This window comes from Panicum virgatum, chromosome 2K, assembly GCF_016808335.1.
Source record: "Panicum virgatum strain AP13 chromosome 2K, P.virgatum_v5, whole genome shotgun sequence".
In the NCBI taxonomy this organism is placed as follows: Eukaryota; Viridiplantae; Streptophyta; class Magnoliopsida; order Poales; family Poaceae; genus Panicum; species Panicum virgatum.
In genome coordinates, this window is record NC_053137.1 from 62250396 (window position 1) to 62270072 (window position 19677).

At 50.4% G+C, this 19677-nt stretch overlaps 2 protein-coding genes across 3 annotated transcripts; both read left to right on the top strand.

The window, feature by feature from the left end:
• The first annotated feature begins 2793 nt into the window (after window positions 1–2793).
• LOC120692965 (BTB/POZ domain-containing protein At5g48130-like) lies at window positions 2794–6054 on the top strand. The gene is made up of 4 exons (XM_039976364.1): window positions 2794–3527; window positions 3642–3711; window positions 3791–4915; window positions 5017–6054. The coding sequence occupies exons 1-4, from the start codon at window positions 3301–3303 to the stop codon at window positions 5710–5712; spliced, it is 2118 nt and encodes a 705-aa protein (XP_039832298.1). The 5' UTR covers window positions 2794–3300; the 3' UTR covers window positions 5713–6054.
• A 3944-nt stretch (window positions 6055–9998) lies between these two features.
• LOC120692968 (heterogeneous nuclear ribonucleoprotein 1-like) lies at window positions 9999–15566 on the top strand. Of its 2 annotated transcripts, XM_039976380.1 has the most exons (4): window positions 9999–10573; window positions 10914–11167; window positions 11286–12465; window positions 15106–15566. In XM_039976380.1, exons 2-4 carry the CDS (start codon window positions 10946–10948, stop codon window positions 15117–15119), a joined length of 1416 nt encoding a protein of 471 aa, XP_039832314.1. In that variant the 5' UTR covers window positions 9999–10573; window positions 10914–10945; the 3' UTR covers window positions 15120–15566. The 2 variants fall into 2 exon arrangements, with proteins under 2 accessions (XP_039832314.1, XP_039832309.1); XM_039976375.1 differs by lacking the exon at window positions 15106–15566 and having other exon boundaries at window positions 10056–10573; window positions 11286–12814.
• The last annotated feature ends 4111 nt before the right edge of the window (window positions 15567–19677 follow it).

Genomic DNA, 19677 nt, shown 5'->3' on the forward strand with positions numbered 1-19677 from the left:
CTCTTGGTCCCTGCGCTCCACGGCCGCGCGCCTTACAATCGGGGAAGGAGGGAGTAATTGATGATTATAGTTCGGATAAACTATTGTATGCATCAGGCAGTTGGGCTGATCAGCTAAGAGAGCTGGACCAGTTCGAGTGTTTGACTGGCTAACTGAGGCTAATCCAAGAACAACTCGGGCCGGGCCGGGCCGGTTGGATGGCTTGTATTTCTGTGGGCTGAGGTCATGGGTGACCCAGATAGAATTCAGGAAGAAGTCCAATGAAAAACAAGCCTTATTCTGAATTTTTTAAAGCCTCTCACATTTGTACAATTGTAGAATCTGTTTATATCCGTACACACAACGCACTCACACACCCCGGGGAACCTTATCCTGAATTCACGAGGTAGAAGGACATAGCACAATTTTGGTATATCTAAATCAATAGTCATGCTTGACCTACCAACTTCACACTCTGCAATTGGACCGAAATGGATATGTTAGGAAATTATTAAGAAAACGAATAATGTGCAAGGGCCCTGCCAAACTATCTGGGAACGTGTGGCGCAAATGCAGCAAAATCTTGATGCTGCATATAGGAAATGTAGCTAAGATGCGGTAGTTTGCTACTCCCTCTGCCCTAAAATATAATTATTTTTAGATTTGGTCAAAGTCAAATTTGTTCAGCTTTAACCATCAATATTTTTATGAACGATTTATTTTAAATATAAATACTTATATATTATAATAACTAGGTGATTCCCTGCGGGTTGCTGCGGGATTTGAGAGAGTTTTTTTATAACTATGAGAGGCTGGACGTCTTTTATAGTTGCAGAAAGAGAGCAAAAAAGTCAGACGATGAGCTGAAAAGCCATCAGCAGTGGCACTCGAGTTCTCCCTCCGTTCTAAATTGTAATATGTTTGACTTTTTTTAACTTTAAAATTTGAGCACATGTCTTATTCAAAACATTTATGCAAACATAGTCAAATTTAAATCATTCTTGAAGAACTTTTATCAATAAAGCAGGCCACCCCAAAAGAAACGATATTTTGTTTAAACTTTTGAATAAGACTAGTGATCAAACTTGGGGGGTCAGAAAGTCAAATAAATTATAATTTGGAATGGAGGAAGTAGCCCGTTTTGTAAAATTAGGTAGATAGTCCGTATGTTTTTCTCTTTTTTGACAAGGGCAAATTAAATATATGTGTTTTCTCGCGTGCTTAGTTCTGGAATTATTTGCATTTGAAATAGTACTTGCAATTTGCCTTTGGAATCAAACTGGTTTTAATTCCGATCTAGATCGTAGATAATTGTCGTCCAAATCAAGTATGCAGTTAACCACCAACCATTATAGTTGAAGCATGAGGGATTTCCAGGGCCAAATGTTTGCCGCACCCAAGCTAGAGTCATATACCATGAAGGAGAAGAAGAAAAAAAAGAAAGTGCAGGCATAAGTAGGGTTGACAAAATACAAGCCGAAACCTGAGAACTTCTAAAAACTATGCAATTTGATTGAAAATCCATCCTAAAGCTGTCGATTAGCCTTTTTTATCTCGGAAGTTGGACTGCGATGCCCCTAGTATATTTCCTGAAAGTGCTCAGATGTGAATCACGGGCGTCGCCGCCCTCGCACGACGACCCGGCGTCTCCGGTCAGTCGTTTTCCACCGAGCCGAAACAAAATCCCCGCTCCGATCTCGACGCGCCCCCCACGAGCGCCACGAGAGACGAGGCCTCGAGAAATCTCAACGCTCCCGTGCGGTCACACCACGCGCTAGCTGCATCGATCGGGAAGGAGCAGGGGGGCGCACGGGAGTTTGGCGGCTTCCCGATGCTCCGTCACAGCGGAATGGTACCGGACGAGGACGACGACCTCAAATTCTCCAACCCCAACCTTCCCCCGGCGCCGTCCGATGCACGTCAACCCGATTTTTTATTGCCGACATTCTCCTCTACCCATGGCGATCGCCGTGCCGTGGCGCGCGGCCGCTGACCACGCCAAATGGCGAGATTTCGGCTGTAAACTATGCCCGAGAACCGCGCCCTCCCCCTCCTCCCAACACTTGGAGGCTGGATGCTACCGGGCCGTCCCGGATCGCCGGCGCCGTCCCAGTGACCGGCGAGCGGAGAGGTGCCTGTCAGCGACCATGTCGCCATGCTCGGGCTCGGCCCCTCGCGGCAGGTTGGAGCTCGAGCAGCGCGCCGGTGCCCAAGCGCGAGAGTCCCTGGCGTGCGCGCCTGGTGAACGACGGGGCACACGTTGAACGGGCGACAGGGACGCCATCGCTCTCGTGCTCGTGTCTCTATTCGCGGGCTCCCTTCGTCGTCGTCAACCCGCACGCTCGCTTTTGTTAAAGAAGCAGGACAAGGAAGGCCGTATGGAAGCGGAGCTGTCAGGGTTACGCACGCCGCCGTCTTGAGTTTCCACGGCGAGTTCGTCAGGCAATTAGAAATTAAGAAAAAAAGTAGCCGGTGCCGATCGGTCGATCGAGTCCTGGGGCCATTTTTTTTCTTTAAAGCGAGGCTGTTTGTTCCCTCCAAGCAACTCTCAATCCTGTGCTGCCGATCGCCTGTTCTGTTCAGCTTGGACTTTCGCGGCATCTATTCGTAGGATCTACAGACAGGGTGCCGCGGCGATGGCCGCTCGTGTCGTCTACGGCCCGGAAAGCTTTTCTGGTACGACCGGATGAGCATACATATCCTCTGTCTGGTTGAGAATACTGAACGAACGAACATTCAAGTATTCAACGTTGCTCGGTGGAAAAGACTGCACGCCCGGCATCAAAATCAGGGTGCAGATCGACAATTTTCTCTCTCCCCAGAACAACAACACGTCACGCAGCAAAGTGTTTTCTCGAGGAAGGAAGGCTGCACCGGCATGTCTCGCTACTACCAAGTGTGCGCGCAGGAGGCCATTTGATTTGAGTGGGATCGAAGGCAGGGAAGAGGCACCCCCAGCTTCAGCTTCATCGCCGGTTTAAACTAGTGTTGCATTGCCCCCCCTCGGATCCTTACAAGCCTGCCCCCGTCGCGGCGGGCACGGGCGCGAGTCCACCAGGGGAACGCCGCCCGCCGCTGCCACGGCTTCCTCTTCCTCCCCCTCCCCCCTCTGCTGCCGCACGCGCACCCAGGCCCCTGGGGGGGGGGGGGGGGGGGGGGGATAAGAAAGCTTGCACGAGGGGGCGATCCGATTTCCCAGCCTGAAAACTGGGGTTCAACCCCCATTCGTGCGCCCTCAGCCATTGTACCCTTTTGCACGCCTCCCTAGGTTACTTCCTCCCACACTCAAACTCAACGCCGTATAGCACTGCCGCTTAGTATATGTACGTGCTGGCGGCTACCAAACCGGCGGAGGCTTGCAGTTCGCCGGGCCGAGCTCGTGTGCGGGTGGTGCTCGTCGTCGTCGTCGCCATGAAGCTTGTGGTGGCGGGGGTGGACCTGGAGACGGTGGTGGAGCTGTCTCCGGCGGCCAAGGCGGAGGCCGCCGCGTTTAGCCCGTATTCGAGTCCGAGCACGGCGGTGCTGCTGCGGAGGAGGGTCGTCGCATGGTATGGCTGCTTGAGCTCGAGCTTCCAGTCGCTCCATGTCCATGGCGGATTGTTTGTTTATTTGTTTTGTTTGTTGAGTCATCTTCCTACTGATCGGCAGCTCTGTTGGTGCAGGGCCAAGGAGACCGGGTGTCCGGCGACGGTCCGCGTTCGTGTCGCCGACAGAAGCTTCGATCTGCACAAGGTAAGAGCTTGCTGGAAAAATTTGTGATCTTGTTTGGACCGAGCTAGCAGGTTTTCGTGACGATTGCTCGCCGGTGCAGGATCCTCTGGCGTCCAAGTGCGGGTATTTCAGCGAGGCGTTGCTCGAGTCCGGCGACGTCGAGCTGCCGGCGAGCTTCCCGGGCGGCAGCGAGGCGTTCGAGGCGATCGCGCTGTTCTGCTACGGCGACGCCGTGGCGCTGGACCCGTTCAACGTGGCGGCGGTGCGGTGCGCGGCGGAGTTCCTGGGCGTGGGCGGCCTCGGCGCGCGCTGCGACCTCTACATCAACCAGGTGGTGCTGCAGAGCTGGGACGACGCGCTCATCGTCCTGCAGCGTTGCCAGCCCCTGCTCCCCGTCGCCGAGGAGCTCCTCATCGTCAGCCGCTGCGTCGAGTCGCTGGCGTTCATGGCGTGCATGGAGATCCTCGACCCGGAGCAGCGGCGGGACCAGCCCGGCGCCGTCGGGGCGCGCGAGCTGGTCGGGCGCCGCTGGGACGCCGAGCTCGTCAAAGAGCTCGCCGCGCGCGACCTCTGGATCAAGGACCTGATCGCGCTCCCGTTCGAGTTCTTCGAGCGGATCGTGCAGGCGCTGCGGCGCCAGGGCATGAAGGAGAAGTACGTGAGTCCCGTGGTGCTCTTCTACGCCAACAAGTGGGTGCTCTCCAAAAAGACGCACAAGTTCTGGGCGACCACGGACGAGGCCGTCGACGGCGAGACCGACGCCAACAGGAGGGCCGCTGCGATCATGGAGGGCGTCATCGCGCTGCTCCCCGTCGAGGCGGCCGCGAGCGGCGCCATCCCGGTCGCGTTCTACTTCGCTCTGCTGTCGCGATCGCTCACCCTGGAGCTGAGCGATCAAAGCCAGACAAGACTGCGAGAGCAAGTGGCGGCAAACCTGCAATTCGCCCGCGTGGACGACCTGCCGCTGCCGGAGCAAGAAACGGACCGGCCCATCGCCGACAGCAGGGAGGTGAGGGCAGTTGAGAGCATCGTGTCAAACCATGTCGTCTCCGTGCAAAGAAAAGGCGCGGAGGCCGTCGCCGAGCTGTGGGATCGGTACCTCCTGCAAATCGCCAGTGATCCGAAGCTCCGGCCGGAGAGGCTATCAGAGCTCATCGGCGTCATCCCGGTCGGCGACCGGAAGAGCCACAACCATTTGTACGAAGCAATCAACACGTATTTAGTGGTAAGTCAAGCACTCAGCACTCGGTCATTCTCACGACTGTCAGATCGTGACATGATTGAATCGTTGCTAACAACGGAGAGGGTGCTAATTCTGCCTGCCAGGAGCACCGGGGTCTGTCCGGGGAGGAGAAGGCGACGCTGTGCGGGCACCTCGACTGCCGGAAGCTGTCGCACGAGGCGTGCATCCAGGCCGTGCAGAACGACCGGATGCCGCTCCGGCTGATCGTGCAGGCGCTGTTCGTGCAGCAGCTGCACACGCACCGCGCCTTCACAGAGTGCTCCGACTCGTTCCGGTGCGTGAACTCCGGGGAGCTCGTCGCGGGCGCCGGCGCGTACACGCCGAGCCCCGGGTGCCCCGCCATCCCCACCAGCCAGCCCCTCAGCGGCAGCAGCCCGTACGAGAGCCACCACGCCCCGCGCGACGCCAGGCTCCGCGCCCGCGACGACGCGTCGGACTACGAGACGGCCAGCTTCCGGATCCAGGCGCTGGAGCAGGAGATCATCTCGCTGAAGCGGACCCTTCAGCGGCATAACACCCTCAAGGGCTCGGCGCGCAGGGACGGCGGCAACAAGGAGCCGAGCTTCAGGGTCGCGACAGACGCGAACGCGCCGGCGGCGATCAAGCGGCGGGCCACGGTGTCCGGCAGCTGCATCGGGTCCATGCGCTGGGGCTCGCAGCGCCGGTGCGCCAACAGGATCCTGCGCGTCTTCGCGAGGCTCGCCGTGTTCGGGAGGGGAAGGTCGAGGGGGAAGCAGAGCAAGTGCAGGGCAGCAACAGAGCAGCTCAATTGCATGTAGAAGTGAGCACACGAGGGAAAAAAGGTGAGACTTCTGCTTGTGGGATAGAAAGTGCAGATGCTACTGTAGATTTGGGAAGCATGCTAGTAGCAGACAGTGTTTTTGTGTGTACATATTGCTAGCAATGTCAAAGATTTGGAGAGGTAGTTACTGTCAGGTGGTCATTCAGTAGAGACGGTCCAAGGACAAAGTACTTTGTTAGGTTAGCAACTCTGAACATCTGCATAGTTTATTGGGACGCGAAAGTTTAGGTGTTGTTTGCCTCTTGTAACCTAGGAAAATGGTGCTCTCGTGGACTTTGAGAAGGGAACTTTAGGTCATTGAAATTGAGATTCCGGACCATGACTGTGAAAGTAGAAGGAGCGGTAAGGCTATCCGCACTCGTCGTACTTCAAATTCACTATCTAAATAGAATATTCCGTATTAGTCATCAATATTCTCTTCTCTATGTTCAGTTTCTCCGCGCTCATCCATTCTCAATATCTCCTCTCTATACCAACTACCCAGCGTGGGACCCACGAGATTTATTTTTTATCCACCCAACCCCTTTCTCTCCCACCGGCCACCGCACACTCCTCTCTCTCTCCCCTCTCTCTTCGCTGTGGCGATTGGGGAGCTGCGCTGCCCGGCGTCCCCTGCGCTGGGCCAAGGAGCGGCGGCGGCCTCCCTCCTCCCTCACCACCGGCGGCGGCTCCCTGGCGCGGGGCGGGCGGAGCTCGCCGCGGCCCCCGGCAATGCGGGTTGGGCACGCACGGCGGCGTGGTGAGCCGGGGCAGGGCACGACAGCGGCTCCTCCACGCCCCTCCCTCCCTCCCTCCCTCCTCCACACCTGCGAGCTCGAGCAGGGGTGGCGGAGGTGGAGGCCCGCGGCAGGGCGGCCTTCACGCGGCCCGCGCGCGGACCGAGCTCGGGCCCATAGCCATGGCACCGGCGGGCTCCCCGCGGAGCTCCCTCCGCTGGCGAGCAGGGGCGGCCGCGGTGGCGTGGCGAGCAGGAGTGGCGCCCTGGTGAAACGGGGTGGGGTGCGCGCGGCGGCCTGGCGAGCCGGCGGCCATCCCTCCCCGGCCTGCGCTCCGGCGCCCTCCCTTAGCACCGCCGCGACGCATCCTCCTCCTCCCGGCACCCTCCCTCCCCCATCTCCCGGCAGAGGCGAGGCGAGGTGGCCATGGCGCCCACCCCGGCCCCCCTCCTCCCTCCTCGCTCTCCCATCGCGACGGCGCGAGGCGAGGTGGCCATGGCGGCCGCGGCGGAGCTCGGAGGTGGAGTCGGCGATGGCCCCAGCCGGATCCGCGCGTCAGGCTCGCGCGCCCCTCCCCACCTCGAGCTGGCCCACCCGCTGGCACCGGCGACGCAGAGGAGGTGCGGAGGACGGCGGCATCAAGGAGGCGGCGGCGGGCCTCCCTCTGCTCGCGGCGGCCGCGGCCCCTGCTGGCCGGGCGCACGCGAGGCGAAGGTGGAGGCAGAGGCGGAGGCGGAGGCGCGACCGGGCCGCGGTGAGGCGAAGGTGGAGGGAGCTCGCCTCCCAGGGCTGCAGCTGCTGGTGGTTGGCTCCACGCGCGTCGGGAGTCCGGGCCCCGCACCACGTCAGCGATAGCGCACCGTCCGCAGCGCGCTGGAAGTGGCGGACCGGAGGAGCCGCGCTAAGATACCGTGCCTTTTACAGATCGCCGCTGCGGCGTTTTTTTCTCTAAAATCCTACTGCAAACGGGATACCGCGTGGGATAGAGCTCCCACGGACAGCCTAAAGGAACTCAAAATCTAGCGTAGATAATCTAATAAGGGCCAAATCTAAAAAGAATTGGGCTCTTATTTTACATACTTTTAAGCTAAAAATATATATGGACCATATTGAATTGTGAAGCAACCAGTAGTATCATGATCCGTTGCTACTGGGTAATTGGATTTGGGAGTTGCTCGAGAGGGCTACAGTGCATGTTTAGTTGGCAGCACAAAGTAGGTCAGCACTGCACAATACGGGCAACGCACAACCAGCCATGCTTGAGCAGACTCGGCAAACCCCACCAAGCCTAAGTATGCCACTGTGTCCAATTGTCCATGACGGCATGCTACTGCTACATGCCACGCAATAACTGGGCCAGTGGTGTGCAGGGATTGAGATCTCGATGTGTTTCATCACCAGCAGGAAAACAATTTCAAGAAATTATCCTGGAAATCTGAACACAACAATATTTTACGAGAATGGTTATTTTCACGGAAAAACCGTCACTTATAATAAAAGGTTGAAACTCATGAAATCAACGGATTTAAGAGCCCCGCATCACCTGTCACTCAAATTCACATGACCAGCGTCACCCTAACATACACTCAAAAACAAATCCAGCCCTAATCCGTCATGATGACTAATGGTAAGTTGGTAAATGGTAACTGGGAAAACATTCGGAGCTTGCAAGCCAAATTGCCAGATGTTGTCATCGCACAAGATCTTGTCAGTGCCTGTGGTCACTGTTTTCTTGAAATTACACATTGAGTTATTACCCAACTATAAAATCAAGGATAAGTTGATTTAGTAAATTCGCTAACAAGAGCTATGATGCTGACTTTTAGAAATATAATTGAGTATTTAGTCATGATCCATTTGAGTATTCAGTCAACTTGTTACTTGTCAGAGTCTGACATTCATGGATGAAGCCAGGATTGCAACAATACAGGGGGCAAGCAAATTACATCAAACAAATTTCTGAAATATTCGGAGCTAAGAAATACAAGTTATAGCAATAATATATGCAAATCATAGATATCTAATTTAAATGTTTGGAGTCCGGCCACTACGTTGCCATCCCCTCCCTGGCTGTCATTGCTTCGTTGTTAACATTAGTGTGAAGAAAGATGGCCAAACTATATATGCAAACCTTTTTCATGGGCACATCGTATAATCAATTTGACATTGATGTTGCTTGCTGCAAAATTCAAATGGTACAACGACCCTTTCGCACATACCAACATTGCTAAAATTAAGTCTTTCTTATGAACGTTATTGACGGTGAGTTGTGAAATAAGACAAGTGTCTGAGTCAGCCGGTCAGGTGCATTGCAATCACCAAATATTTTGAACTCTTTGGTGATCTTACCAAAGACCCTGAGGACTATGATGCATATAGTGGCATCTGTATGTGTATGATACTATGTTTCGTAGAAACAGATCAGTCGGAATGGATCTTAAAATCATAAAATCATGATCTTGAGCATATGGTTTAGTAGGATCACATAGGATTTATATGTTTTTTTCTGGTATCAGTGTGACTATTTAAGTCATAAATGCAGGTCTTATCATTTTAATTTGTCACCTTTTAACCCTTTTACAAGCTGTTATATGTTCAACAACATCAAAATTCACTTAGGGTACATTTGAATAATAAAAAAATCAATTAAATAGGATAAAGACGACGCGAACAGATTAAATGCACGCATTGTACCTTTGAATGATAAAATCACATTAAATAGAATGAAGGCAACATAAATAAACACATCAAAATATTAAAAATATAGCCAAATATGTGATTTCAATAGCCAAGAATATATTTTGGGTCTATATTTAGGAAAAAGCACTTTCTATTTGTACAAATTGGAGGAAAGTTCAAAACACGGCAGGCTCCTGAATATCTAGCTCTACTACGGTTCGCCGCAACTGATACTGTTAGGGATGCAATTTATATATGTTTTGTTGGGTAACTGAATTGATTCGAAAAGTTGATAAAACGAACAAGAATAGCATTCTATGTAAATAATCTGGGAGGAGAAATGAACTAGAATAGCTTACCATTGTAATTATTTAGCTGATAAAAAACACTATTGGTTCCCACTTACATCCTTAGATACTACTGTCTGTTTGGTTATCTATGCCGTGTCTTTTTTTTCCCGTCACGGTCACCTGTGGCGCATTCCAGTTGTTTTAAATTTCTGGACGAGATCTCAGACTTCTGAGGACGTCATGACCTTAATCCACAGTAGGTTATCCTTAGATGAATGAATAGTGAGCACGAACAAGAAAATTCGTCGTGAAAAGAAATCCACTAATAATAAAGCAGAAATAGTAAAATTCTTTACGTGCCTCCACGTCTTCCACTCTGCCGCACAGCACCTCGGTGGCTGCCGAGTGGGCCCAGCACGCTTCCACCCCTCCCGCCGCTGCTCGAGCATCGGACGGGCCGCCGCGACACGGGAGCCCAACCGAGGCCGCCCGCTTCGGCTGCCTGCTCTGCTGCCTCGTCGGCTCCACCTCGCTCTCTCGCTTCGCCCCCGTCTTCTCGTCCTCTCCCTTGGCACGCGCGCACGTAGCCACAGCCCACAAGCCCACCCGCTGTCTGCCTGTCTCCCCCGCCCGCCCGCGTCGTCGTCTCCTTCCCCGCGCAGCGCAGCGCAGGCGCGCACCACACACACGCAGGCAGCACCGAGAAGAAGCCCATCGCGTCGCCTCCAGCGCGGCAGGCCGACCTGCCTCTCCATTATTTATGCATTTCCGCGCCCCCCACCCTCCGCTTTCCCAATCCAGCCGAGCACCGCAATCGCAGGGCACCGGGGGCGATTAAAAAAGGCAGCCCTCCCCCGCAAAGGTAAAAACAAACAACCACCACCGCATCGCGGCAGGCAAGGCATCGCTCGCCAGCCACCGAGCGGAGGGGGGGAACGCCAGGGGGGAAGCAAAAGCTTCGATAAAAAGGAGAGGAGGAGACGAGGCGTGCCGTCCGAACCCAAGCAACTTCCCCCCACCACCTCCCTCCCCTCCCCTCCCCTCCCATGCCCGCATCGAGATCTTAAGCGGGACAGCGAGAGGAGAGGCGACGCGGGCGCGGGCGACCCCCGATCCGTCCTCGCCGCCGCCGCCGCCGCCGACCGACCGACCGGTAAGCGCCGCCCCGATCCGACCGCCGCGTGCCGCGGGCTCGCCGCCGCGCTGATCGGTGCCGGATCTGCGCCGGGGGCGGCCGGATCTGGTACGGATCTCGCGCCCGCCGCGTAATTCCGTGGCCCTGTGAGGTAGCCTTGGCGTTTTGCGCCGTGTGTGGGTGTGGGTGTCCGTGCGCGCGCTTCGCGGCCCCGATCGCGCCGGCGTTGCTTTCGGCTCGGATCTAGCTGATGTCCCGCGTGCGTTTCTGTGGTGAACGCTGTGGATAAGTCGGGGTTTTGTCCGCATTTGCCAGTGGCTGGCTGTTATGAAACTGGGCCTGCTGTTGTGGATTGCAGGGGGAGGAGTAGGGGAGGGGAGGACGGACGTCATGGAGGTCGACTCCGGGAAGCTCTTCGTCGGCGGCATCTCCTGGGAGACGGACGAGGACCGCCTCCGCGAGTACTTCGGCCGCTTCGGGGAGGTCACCGAGGCCGTCATCATGCGGGACCGCAACACCGGCCGCGCCCGCGGCTTCGGATTCGTGGTCTTCGCCGACTCCACGGTCGCCGAACGCGTTATCATGGACAAACATATGATCGACGGCCGGATGGTACCTGCTTCACGCTCTCACCTTATTTTCTACTAATGCATTGGCGTGCATTTCGCGGGGAATTCTGTTGTGGAGCTGTTTCTCACTGCACTAGCTGAATTTCCTGTTTATGATTCAGGTGGAAGCCAAGAAGGCTGTTCCCAGGGACGACCAGAGTATCACAAGCAAGAACAATGGCAGCAGCATAGGGTCACCTGGACCAGGACGTACTAGAAAGATCTTTGTGGGAGGCCTAGCTTCAAATGTTACTGAGGTTGAATTCAGAAGGTACTTTGAGCAATTCGGTGTGATAACCGACGTGGTTGTGATGTACGACCACAACACGCAGAGGCCTAGGGGATTTGGTTTCATCACCTATGACTCAGAAGACGCAGTGGATAAGGCTCTGCACAAGAACTTCCATGAGCTGAATGGTAAAATGGTTGAGGTCAAGAGGGCTGTCCCAAAGGAGCAGTCTCCTGGACCAATTGCACGTTCACCTGCAGGAGGGCAGAACTATGCTATGAGCAGAGTTCATAACATCCTGAATGGATTCAACCAGGGTTACAACCCGAACCCTATTGGTGGTTATGGCACGAGGGTCGATGGAAGGTACGGTCTCCTTACAGGTGCACGGAATGGGTTCTCTTCGTTTGGTCCAGGTTTTGGAATGGGCATGAACATTGAAGGTGGAATGAGTGGAAATTTTGGTGCAGGCTCTGGTTTCATCAATAGCTCCAGTGGGAGGCAAATAGGTTCTTACTACAATGGTAGTTCAAACAGATTAGGTAGTCCTATTGGGTATGTTGGCCTTAATGACGATTCAGGATCAATACTGAATTCAATGTCAAGAAATGTCTGGAGTAATGGAAATCTGAACTACACGGGCAACCCTACAAACATGAATGCTTTTGCTCCACCTGGAAGCGGTGGGGGTATTCCTGGCGATGGTATTAGTTGGGGAGGCCTTACTTCTGCTCATGGGATGGGCAACATTTCAGGCCTTGGGTCGGGAAACCTTGGCCGTGGAACTGGAGATAACAACTTTGGCTTGCCTTCCGGCAACTATGTGAGGAGCAATTCAACTGGTACCATTGGCGAGCCATTTTCTGCATCAGCCAATGCATATGAATCGAACAATCAAGGTGCCTATGGCAGCAGCTCTATTTATGGTGACACAACCTGGAGGTTCACCTCATCTGAGGTAGACATGCCTCCTTTTGGTCATGATCTTGGAAATGTCGATCCGGATATCAAATCAGAAATATCAGCAGGTTATATGGGCAACTATACTGTTAATAATAATCAGACAAGCAGAGGTCAGTTGCTATTTCAACATTGTGCTATGATCTACACATAGTTTTCCCTTTCTTTTAAAAAGGAAATGTGCTTCCTGAATAAGTTGGATGTTTGAAGGGGCTGAAAATATGTACAAAGTGCTGTCCTCTTTTCGGCAGTTTAGGGAAAAAAATGTAGCTATTGAATCTGGAACCGGAAGTTTAATGGCCTTTCCTTAAGCAGGACACATAGCGGCATATGTAATGGGCCTTTCTTTGGTGACTCTTTAAATTTCACATGCAGCTCAACTACTTCTATGCACAGTACTTTTTTGTGAACTCTATTAGTTTGCTTTAATATTAATCAAAGCTCGCGATCTGTCACTCGTTATTCCTAATGCTCTACTTGACTAACAGTCTAACACTCTTTATTCTACAATCATTATCAAATATAAGCAATAAATCATGCAAGGCTCGTATCCTATTTTCTATTGCAAGTAGGGACTTGGGACCTAACAAATAATTGCTGATACATAATAATATGTTGTAGCTTGATGTGACAATGAAAGGCTCGCAACTCAGGACACCTTTATTTTTTCCATGTAGCATAGTAAGGTTAAGTTACTCTGCTGCCCGTACATTCATATCTGATTAGTTCATTTGACTCAGATGCATGCAGTTGTTTTGATGCACAACAGCAACAGAAACAACAATCAAATCTTTTAGTTCTGATCAAGTTGGCGTAGGCTAGAGATGAAACCCAACATGAGCCGAGGGGGAAGAGAAACATATATCAAAGAAAAAGACATCAATAATAGTAATTTTATTAGGGGATCTAAAGCCTGTTTATAGTTCAGGCGCGTGGATTAAATCTTGCAGTTAATTTTGGTATGATAAAGTACAACATCCTTCTTCTGTGCTTTCTCTTGATTGATCAGTTAAGAACTTAGATACAGATTATTGATATTAATAGTGACCATATTGTAATTTTGTACTGGGGTCACATATTACGTTAGCCCTCATATTTAACATTGAGTTGTGAACTCCAAATGTTCTAGAGACAGTCATCATGCAGAACCTAATAGTGCTTTGAATGATGATCAACATCAAAATGTAGCATTAGCATTTCCCCTCCCATAGACATGGGGATTACCTCAATATACTTCCCTTGTCATGCGATTTCAGTCGAACTGTGCTGAGCGCTGAGTGACTCAAGGAAGCAATTGATGCATGATGTTTTTCGACAATTTGTTTTGTTTATGTTTGATGTACAATTTGGATATAAAAATCCCCATAAAATCCCTTTTCTGCCAACCTCAACACGATCGTGCCAATAATATTTGTTGTTTGACATACAGCTTCAATGTGTTTGATATAATTATTTAACATTTAATCCTTGATTACTTGACATAAATATCAAGCGGAACCACAACATCTTGCTAATTTTCTTGCTTTTTTTAAAGCTGCAATAGGAAACAATGCCAACCAGAGAACAGTTGGTTTTTTGGATTAATCAATAGCTGACTTGTGGTCGATCCTTATTGAGTCAGCATTGTTTTCCTACTAATTTTGACAAGTGACATATGTATCCAAGCTGAACATATATATTGACAACTGTATGTGCTTATCAAAAATAAGAAACAGCCAACAAAAGAACACACCATTAGGCAACAAGAGACAATGCCAACTCTTACACTTTCATTTTCTATATTTTCTTGACATTTTTTCCTTTTCTTTTCCCCTTTTCATTTTTCACATCATCACATAGCAAGGAAACATGCTAGGCGTACTTGATGGATGTTTTAAATATTTATAAATTCTTAGCATTCAGTGGTTCTGGGTTGATCATAGTTAAGTTCACTAAACTAAATGCTGGATGTTTTCCCTTCTGTGAAATTTTGTTCTATAAGTCCATGAAACCAAGGGTCGTACAATTTTGGTCAGATTTTCTAGAATATTTCCCATTTACTTAGGGTCAAAATGCAGATATGTAGTGTAAGACTCATCCATTTGTACTACAGTTGAAGAGTTGCAAATATTAATGGGAATCAATGTTTAGACAAGTTGCTGTTACTAAAAGTTGTGTTGAAGCTACTACACTGTTTTAAATTATTTATTTTAAAAACTATCCTGAATTTTGGATAGCATTTCCATTCTTGCAATAGGCTGACCATATTTATAGTTTATACAATTACATACAAGGACAATGGTGCAGTTAGCTTAGTTGGTGTGTGCCTAGAAATGACCAGTGATTCAAGATTGGATTATACACAAAAGCCATCCTTCATATTCTAATTTCTTCATAACCGTGATGTTAATTTGGGCAGCCATGCTCACTTGGTGGGCTTCATATAGAGATCATTGGTCAGTGTAAATCTCAATGTGGTGTTGGCAGGAGTTTCTTGTCTTGAATACATAAGCCATCTTCTATTCTGAACATTACTTTGCTTCCTCGTCAGTGATGTAATACAGTAGTTGTATTAATTACAAAATTGGAATGAATTTGTTATTTTTAAATAAATTGGAATAGGGTGCTACTGCACAAGTATGATGTTGGATATATGATATTTATGATTTATCAACCAATCTGTGCCTGCGATATATACTACTCTGTTATTGAAACATATATTGAGGACAGCTATAGAACTTAAATCTGACTAAAGTTTGTTGGATCCTTTGCAGGTATCACTTCCTAGGGAGAGTACTATTATATTCATATATGACTTGGGATAGGTGAAACACCCACTACTATATCAGGCTTTCAGGTGCATGACTGTGAATTGGTGATGTCAGATTAATATATGGGTTAGTTGCTTGTTTCTAGGTAACCAGAGGTGTGGTTTACGAACACCAAAAATGCTAGAGGAGCAGATACAAACATTTTGTGAAGCTTTCAGATTTTAGTTTAATTTCTACGTGTATTAGGTCTTTGTTTTTTGAATGAGATGTGCAGTGTTGATTGCGGCACATACTTAGAAGTGTTCCAACATAAGCTGGAATTCTGTCATACGGAAGGATAAACTTGTATACCAAAGGAATGCTGTATTATCTTTGCCCATTTATGGCTACATTAGCTCGCTTGTTTTTATTCTCTTTAACCATTCCATTTGTATACTAGATATTTGCTTGGCTTAATATTCAAACTATTGGGGTGCAAAGCCATCTTGACCCCAGTAATAAAGCCACCAAAGTACATACATGTACTATACCTTCCTTTTCTGCTGTGTGCCTGCCTTTGTTTAATTTTGTTTATCTGTTGTAGTTATGCATACATATTTTTCCATGCTCTGTTGTAAAGTGCATAGCAGTTAGTAGATTTGCCCTTTTAACTGATCTACAGCATATCTTGCTTTGCTTCCTGAAACTACCTTCACAGAGGCCTTCGCATCATGACTCTACCCAATTGCTTTCTCACTGTGTTTCTCCCAAATCGCTTTCGCATCCACTCAGGGGGCAGATAATTTTAGTGGGAACATTGGCTGAATTTACACTGTTTCTGCCAAAAGAATCTCGTGTTATTAAACTTTAAGCATGCATTCATTTTTCAAAAGTTTAGACACTTGTGTTTGTTAGCATATATGTGGAGTTAACTGGAGACGTATTCTTCGATTTAGTTTGTTGACTTGTTCCCAGATCAATATAGTGCAATCCCTTACTTGGCTTTCCTCCCTGTCTACTGTCAAGCACTATGGTAGACTGGTAGTGCAGAAGGCATGGTCGGTCCAAAGGCATTCCACCAAAGGGTGTTGATTGTTGAACGTTGAAGCGATAAATCCTGTTTTCCCTTCTGACCCAAGCAAAGCCATTGTTTCTTTAGCGGCCTTTGCCTAAGAATTGAATTTATGACATGTGTTCATAGGAGCATAGGATAGATATCGAAGTGTGGATCTGCGGCGTGCCTAACTGTAACGCTTGATAAAATGCTTTCTGGTCAAACACTCAAACTTGATTAACACCCCACCCTATTATCCTAACTGTAAAACTTGAACAAAATGTTATTGCCAAGAAGGTTCAGCGTTCCTCTCTTAATTTGATAGCTCTGTGTAAAGTCAAAGTGAGTTTGTGCTGCCTGGTTAAGCACTACGGCTGAACCTCTACTGCCCTTACTTGAACTCGACCGTTACCTCAAGGCAAGCTGCCTTTGTGGGCTTCCGGACGGCTCCAGCTGCCTGCGTGGCCCAGCCCTCCTGCCTTGGAGCCAACGAGACGGCCCAGTGAGATGCCACGGTTGCGTTGCGTGGGGTACGTGGGCTTGGGCGGTCACGTTGTCTGGTTCCCTCTTCGCAAAACAGTTTGTGTGGGAGAACGCCTCGCGTCATTTTTTTTTTTGATAGTGCATCGCATCTAACTGTGGGCTAAAGTTGAGAGGAGTTGCGGGCTAAGACGAGTAGTCCAGCAACAAGTTTGTGGGCTAATCATGGGGTTTTGCTAGTTTACGGTCGCCCGTTACAATGGAACTGTACCATCGATTTCCGACAACCGTTGGTGGGAGGTTCCAGACCGTTTTTTTCCATTTTCCAGTAGTTTTTTTTGTGGTTTCCTGACAAAAAAGTTTCAGAGAATTTTTTCATGGGAAAATTTGGAGAACCAAAAAAAATTGATAAAAAAATTTGAAGTAGAAATTTTTTTAAAAAACAATGAAGAGAAAACTTTTACATCCAAACAAAAAAAAGCTTAGGTAAAAATTTTTCATAAGAAAAATCTGAAGGAAATGGAAAAAAATTTGACGAGAAAATTTTTGAAAGAAAATTGTGAACAACTGAAAGAAAAATCAAGTGTAAAAATTTGGAAGTGAAAAAATTTGAAGAAAAAAGTTTTGCATCCAAAACCAAACAAGAATTCGGGTGCAAAAAAATTTATAAAAAAATGCAACAAAAAAAAGTCAACCCGGGACACCCGTCGGCAGCGGGCCCGGCCGGCACCTCGCCACCCCTGTCGCGGCGTGCCTTCCCACCGGCGCCGCACCACCCCAGCTCGGCTCGATACAGCTCAACTCGTTATAGCTCGGCTCGATATACAAATGAGCCATCAGACCAGCTCGGCTCGGCTCGGAAAACAGCTCGTTTGGCTCCAAACCATATAAACACTGGAGGAAGCATCCCTTGCACTTCTTTCTCATCCTCCTTGACCGGCTCGAGATGGGATGGCAAGGTGGCAAGTCGGCGAGCTAAGTGTGGAGAACTGGAGATGGGCGAGATGTCGGGCATCGGGCGCGTGTCGATGGCCGAATTCGGCGGGCAGCGGCGCACCGACGCGTGAGGTGGGCGGCGTGTGCAGAGCGCAGGGCGGCGGGCGGTGGGCGCGCACGCGGCGCGCAGGGTGGCAGGCCTGCAGGGCGGCGGGCGCAGGCACGCAGGGTGCAGGGCGCGCGGCAGCTTGGGATGTTGGGATCGGGAGGAGTCAGGAGAAAGGGCGAAAGAGAAGGAGAAAAGACAGTGACTTTGCTCTGATTCTTTGACTGCCTGGTGGACTCTGGTCGGTGGGTGGTGTGCTGTATTAGGGTTTATTATTGGGCTGAGCCGAGCTGCAAAGGATGTATGGACATATGGGCTGAGCCAATTTTAATTGTTGGCTTGAGATTTAATCTGGATCGTTATGGCTCGTGAGCCAGCTCAAGCTGGCTTGATATAAACCGAGTTGGCTCATTATAAAACGAGCTGGCTCATTATAAAACGAGCTGGCTCATTATATAATGAGTCGAGCTCGAGCCGAACCATTAACGAGTGAGTCGAGCGAGTTAGCGAGTTAGGATTTTTTCGTCGAGCCCTAACCGTCCCTCCACGCCGCCCCTCCCCTCCCCGCCGCCACCGCACCTCCTCCACCCATCAGCAGCCGGGCCGCCGCATCTTCCCACCGCTGCGCCGCTCGCCGGAGATGCTGGGAGCCGGATCCAGACCAAGAGAGAGAACGGAGGAAAATAAAGGCAATGGGAGGAAGGGGATGGATGCTAGAGGAAACAGGAGAAAGAGAGAAGATAAATTCGTCGCGTGGGACCCACCACGTGCTGGTCAACCGGAAGTTCGGCTCCGTCTGGGCGACTGGAAAACCAGCATTGGGATCAAAAGGAACAGTTTGTGTGCGGCAACTCATAGGCCTCGCATCTTACTTGTGGACTAAAGGCTTATCGGCAATGGGCCGGGGGTAGGTTGGCAGGCCGAGTACCACACAATCCACTCACTAAAAACGATTGTGCGAAAGGGCATGTAGCATAATGGTTATTATAAGAGCTTCGATAGCATCTGAGATCCTGAATTTGACTCCTCGTGGTAGCGAATATTCTGGGATTTAACGGCGTTGTGCATTCAGTGGTAGGCGATGTTCCTGTCGACAGCGAGGCGCATGTGGTGACTTCATCAATCTCGAGGATTTGCCGGCTCGGTTTCCGAAGATGCTCATAGGCGTAGGGTTTGCGTACGTGTGTTCATAGGGGTGTAAGTGTGCATGCGTTTTGAGTATCGGAGTTGTACTGTGTGATTAAAAAAACTAAAAATGATTGTACCATACCAGAAAAACTTGTTTCGAAAGTTTAGTTGAGTACAAAAATCATTGCTTACCGATCAAAGCAACAATCTTCGCTTAACGAGAAAGGAAATTTGGATTGTCTACGCAAGACAAGGGCGCGCGGGGACATTAGAGGGACCGAACCACAATGCCCTGCTTTGCGCACCGCTAGCTACTCCATGTTTGTACAGTGGGATAGGTGTTGGGTGCTGACTGCAGAACTGGGCAAGCTAATTAAGCCCTAATCCCTACACGGCTATCGAACAGTGTGGGTTGACAGGCGTTACTGTCTACTGATGGAGGCCGCACAACACGACTCGGCACGCCGGTTTGCAAAGCTGGTAACGGAGCCGTCAGTTTTTTGAAAAGCTGGAGCCGTCAGTGTCAACCAGCTAATCAAGAACGGCGAGTGGATTAATGCCATTCACGTAGCTTGAAATCTCAGCGCCATCGTTCTGCGCTTCCTCCTCGCAGGTAGCAGTGGTCACCGTATACCACAAGGAGTCAAGGAAGAACCACCACATCCGGAGCCGTGCACGCTCGCACCACGCTCTCGGCGTGGCCGTCTGTGCAGCCTGCACACACCTTTCCGTTCTGTTGAGGCTGAGGCCATCTCGGCTCCTCCTTTGGCTTTGCGTCATTTTCTTGGGCTTTCATCACTCCCCAGTCCAGTCTCCCCACACCACACGCGCGCTTGAACCCTGCCCGCCTTTTGTTGCCGCCCACCCAGCTTCGGAATCGCGGGGGCGCGCG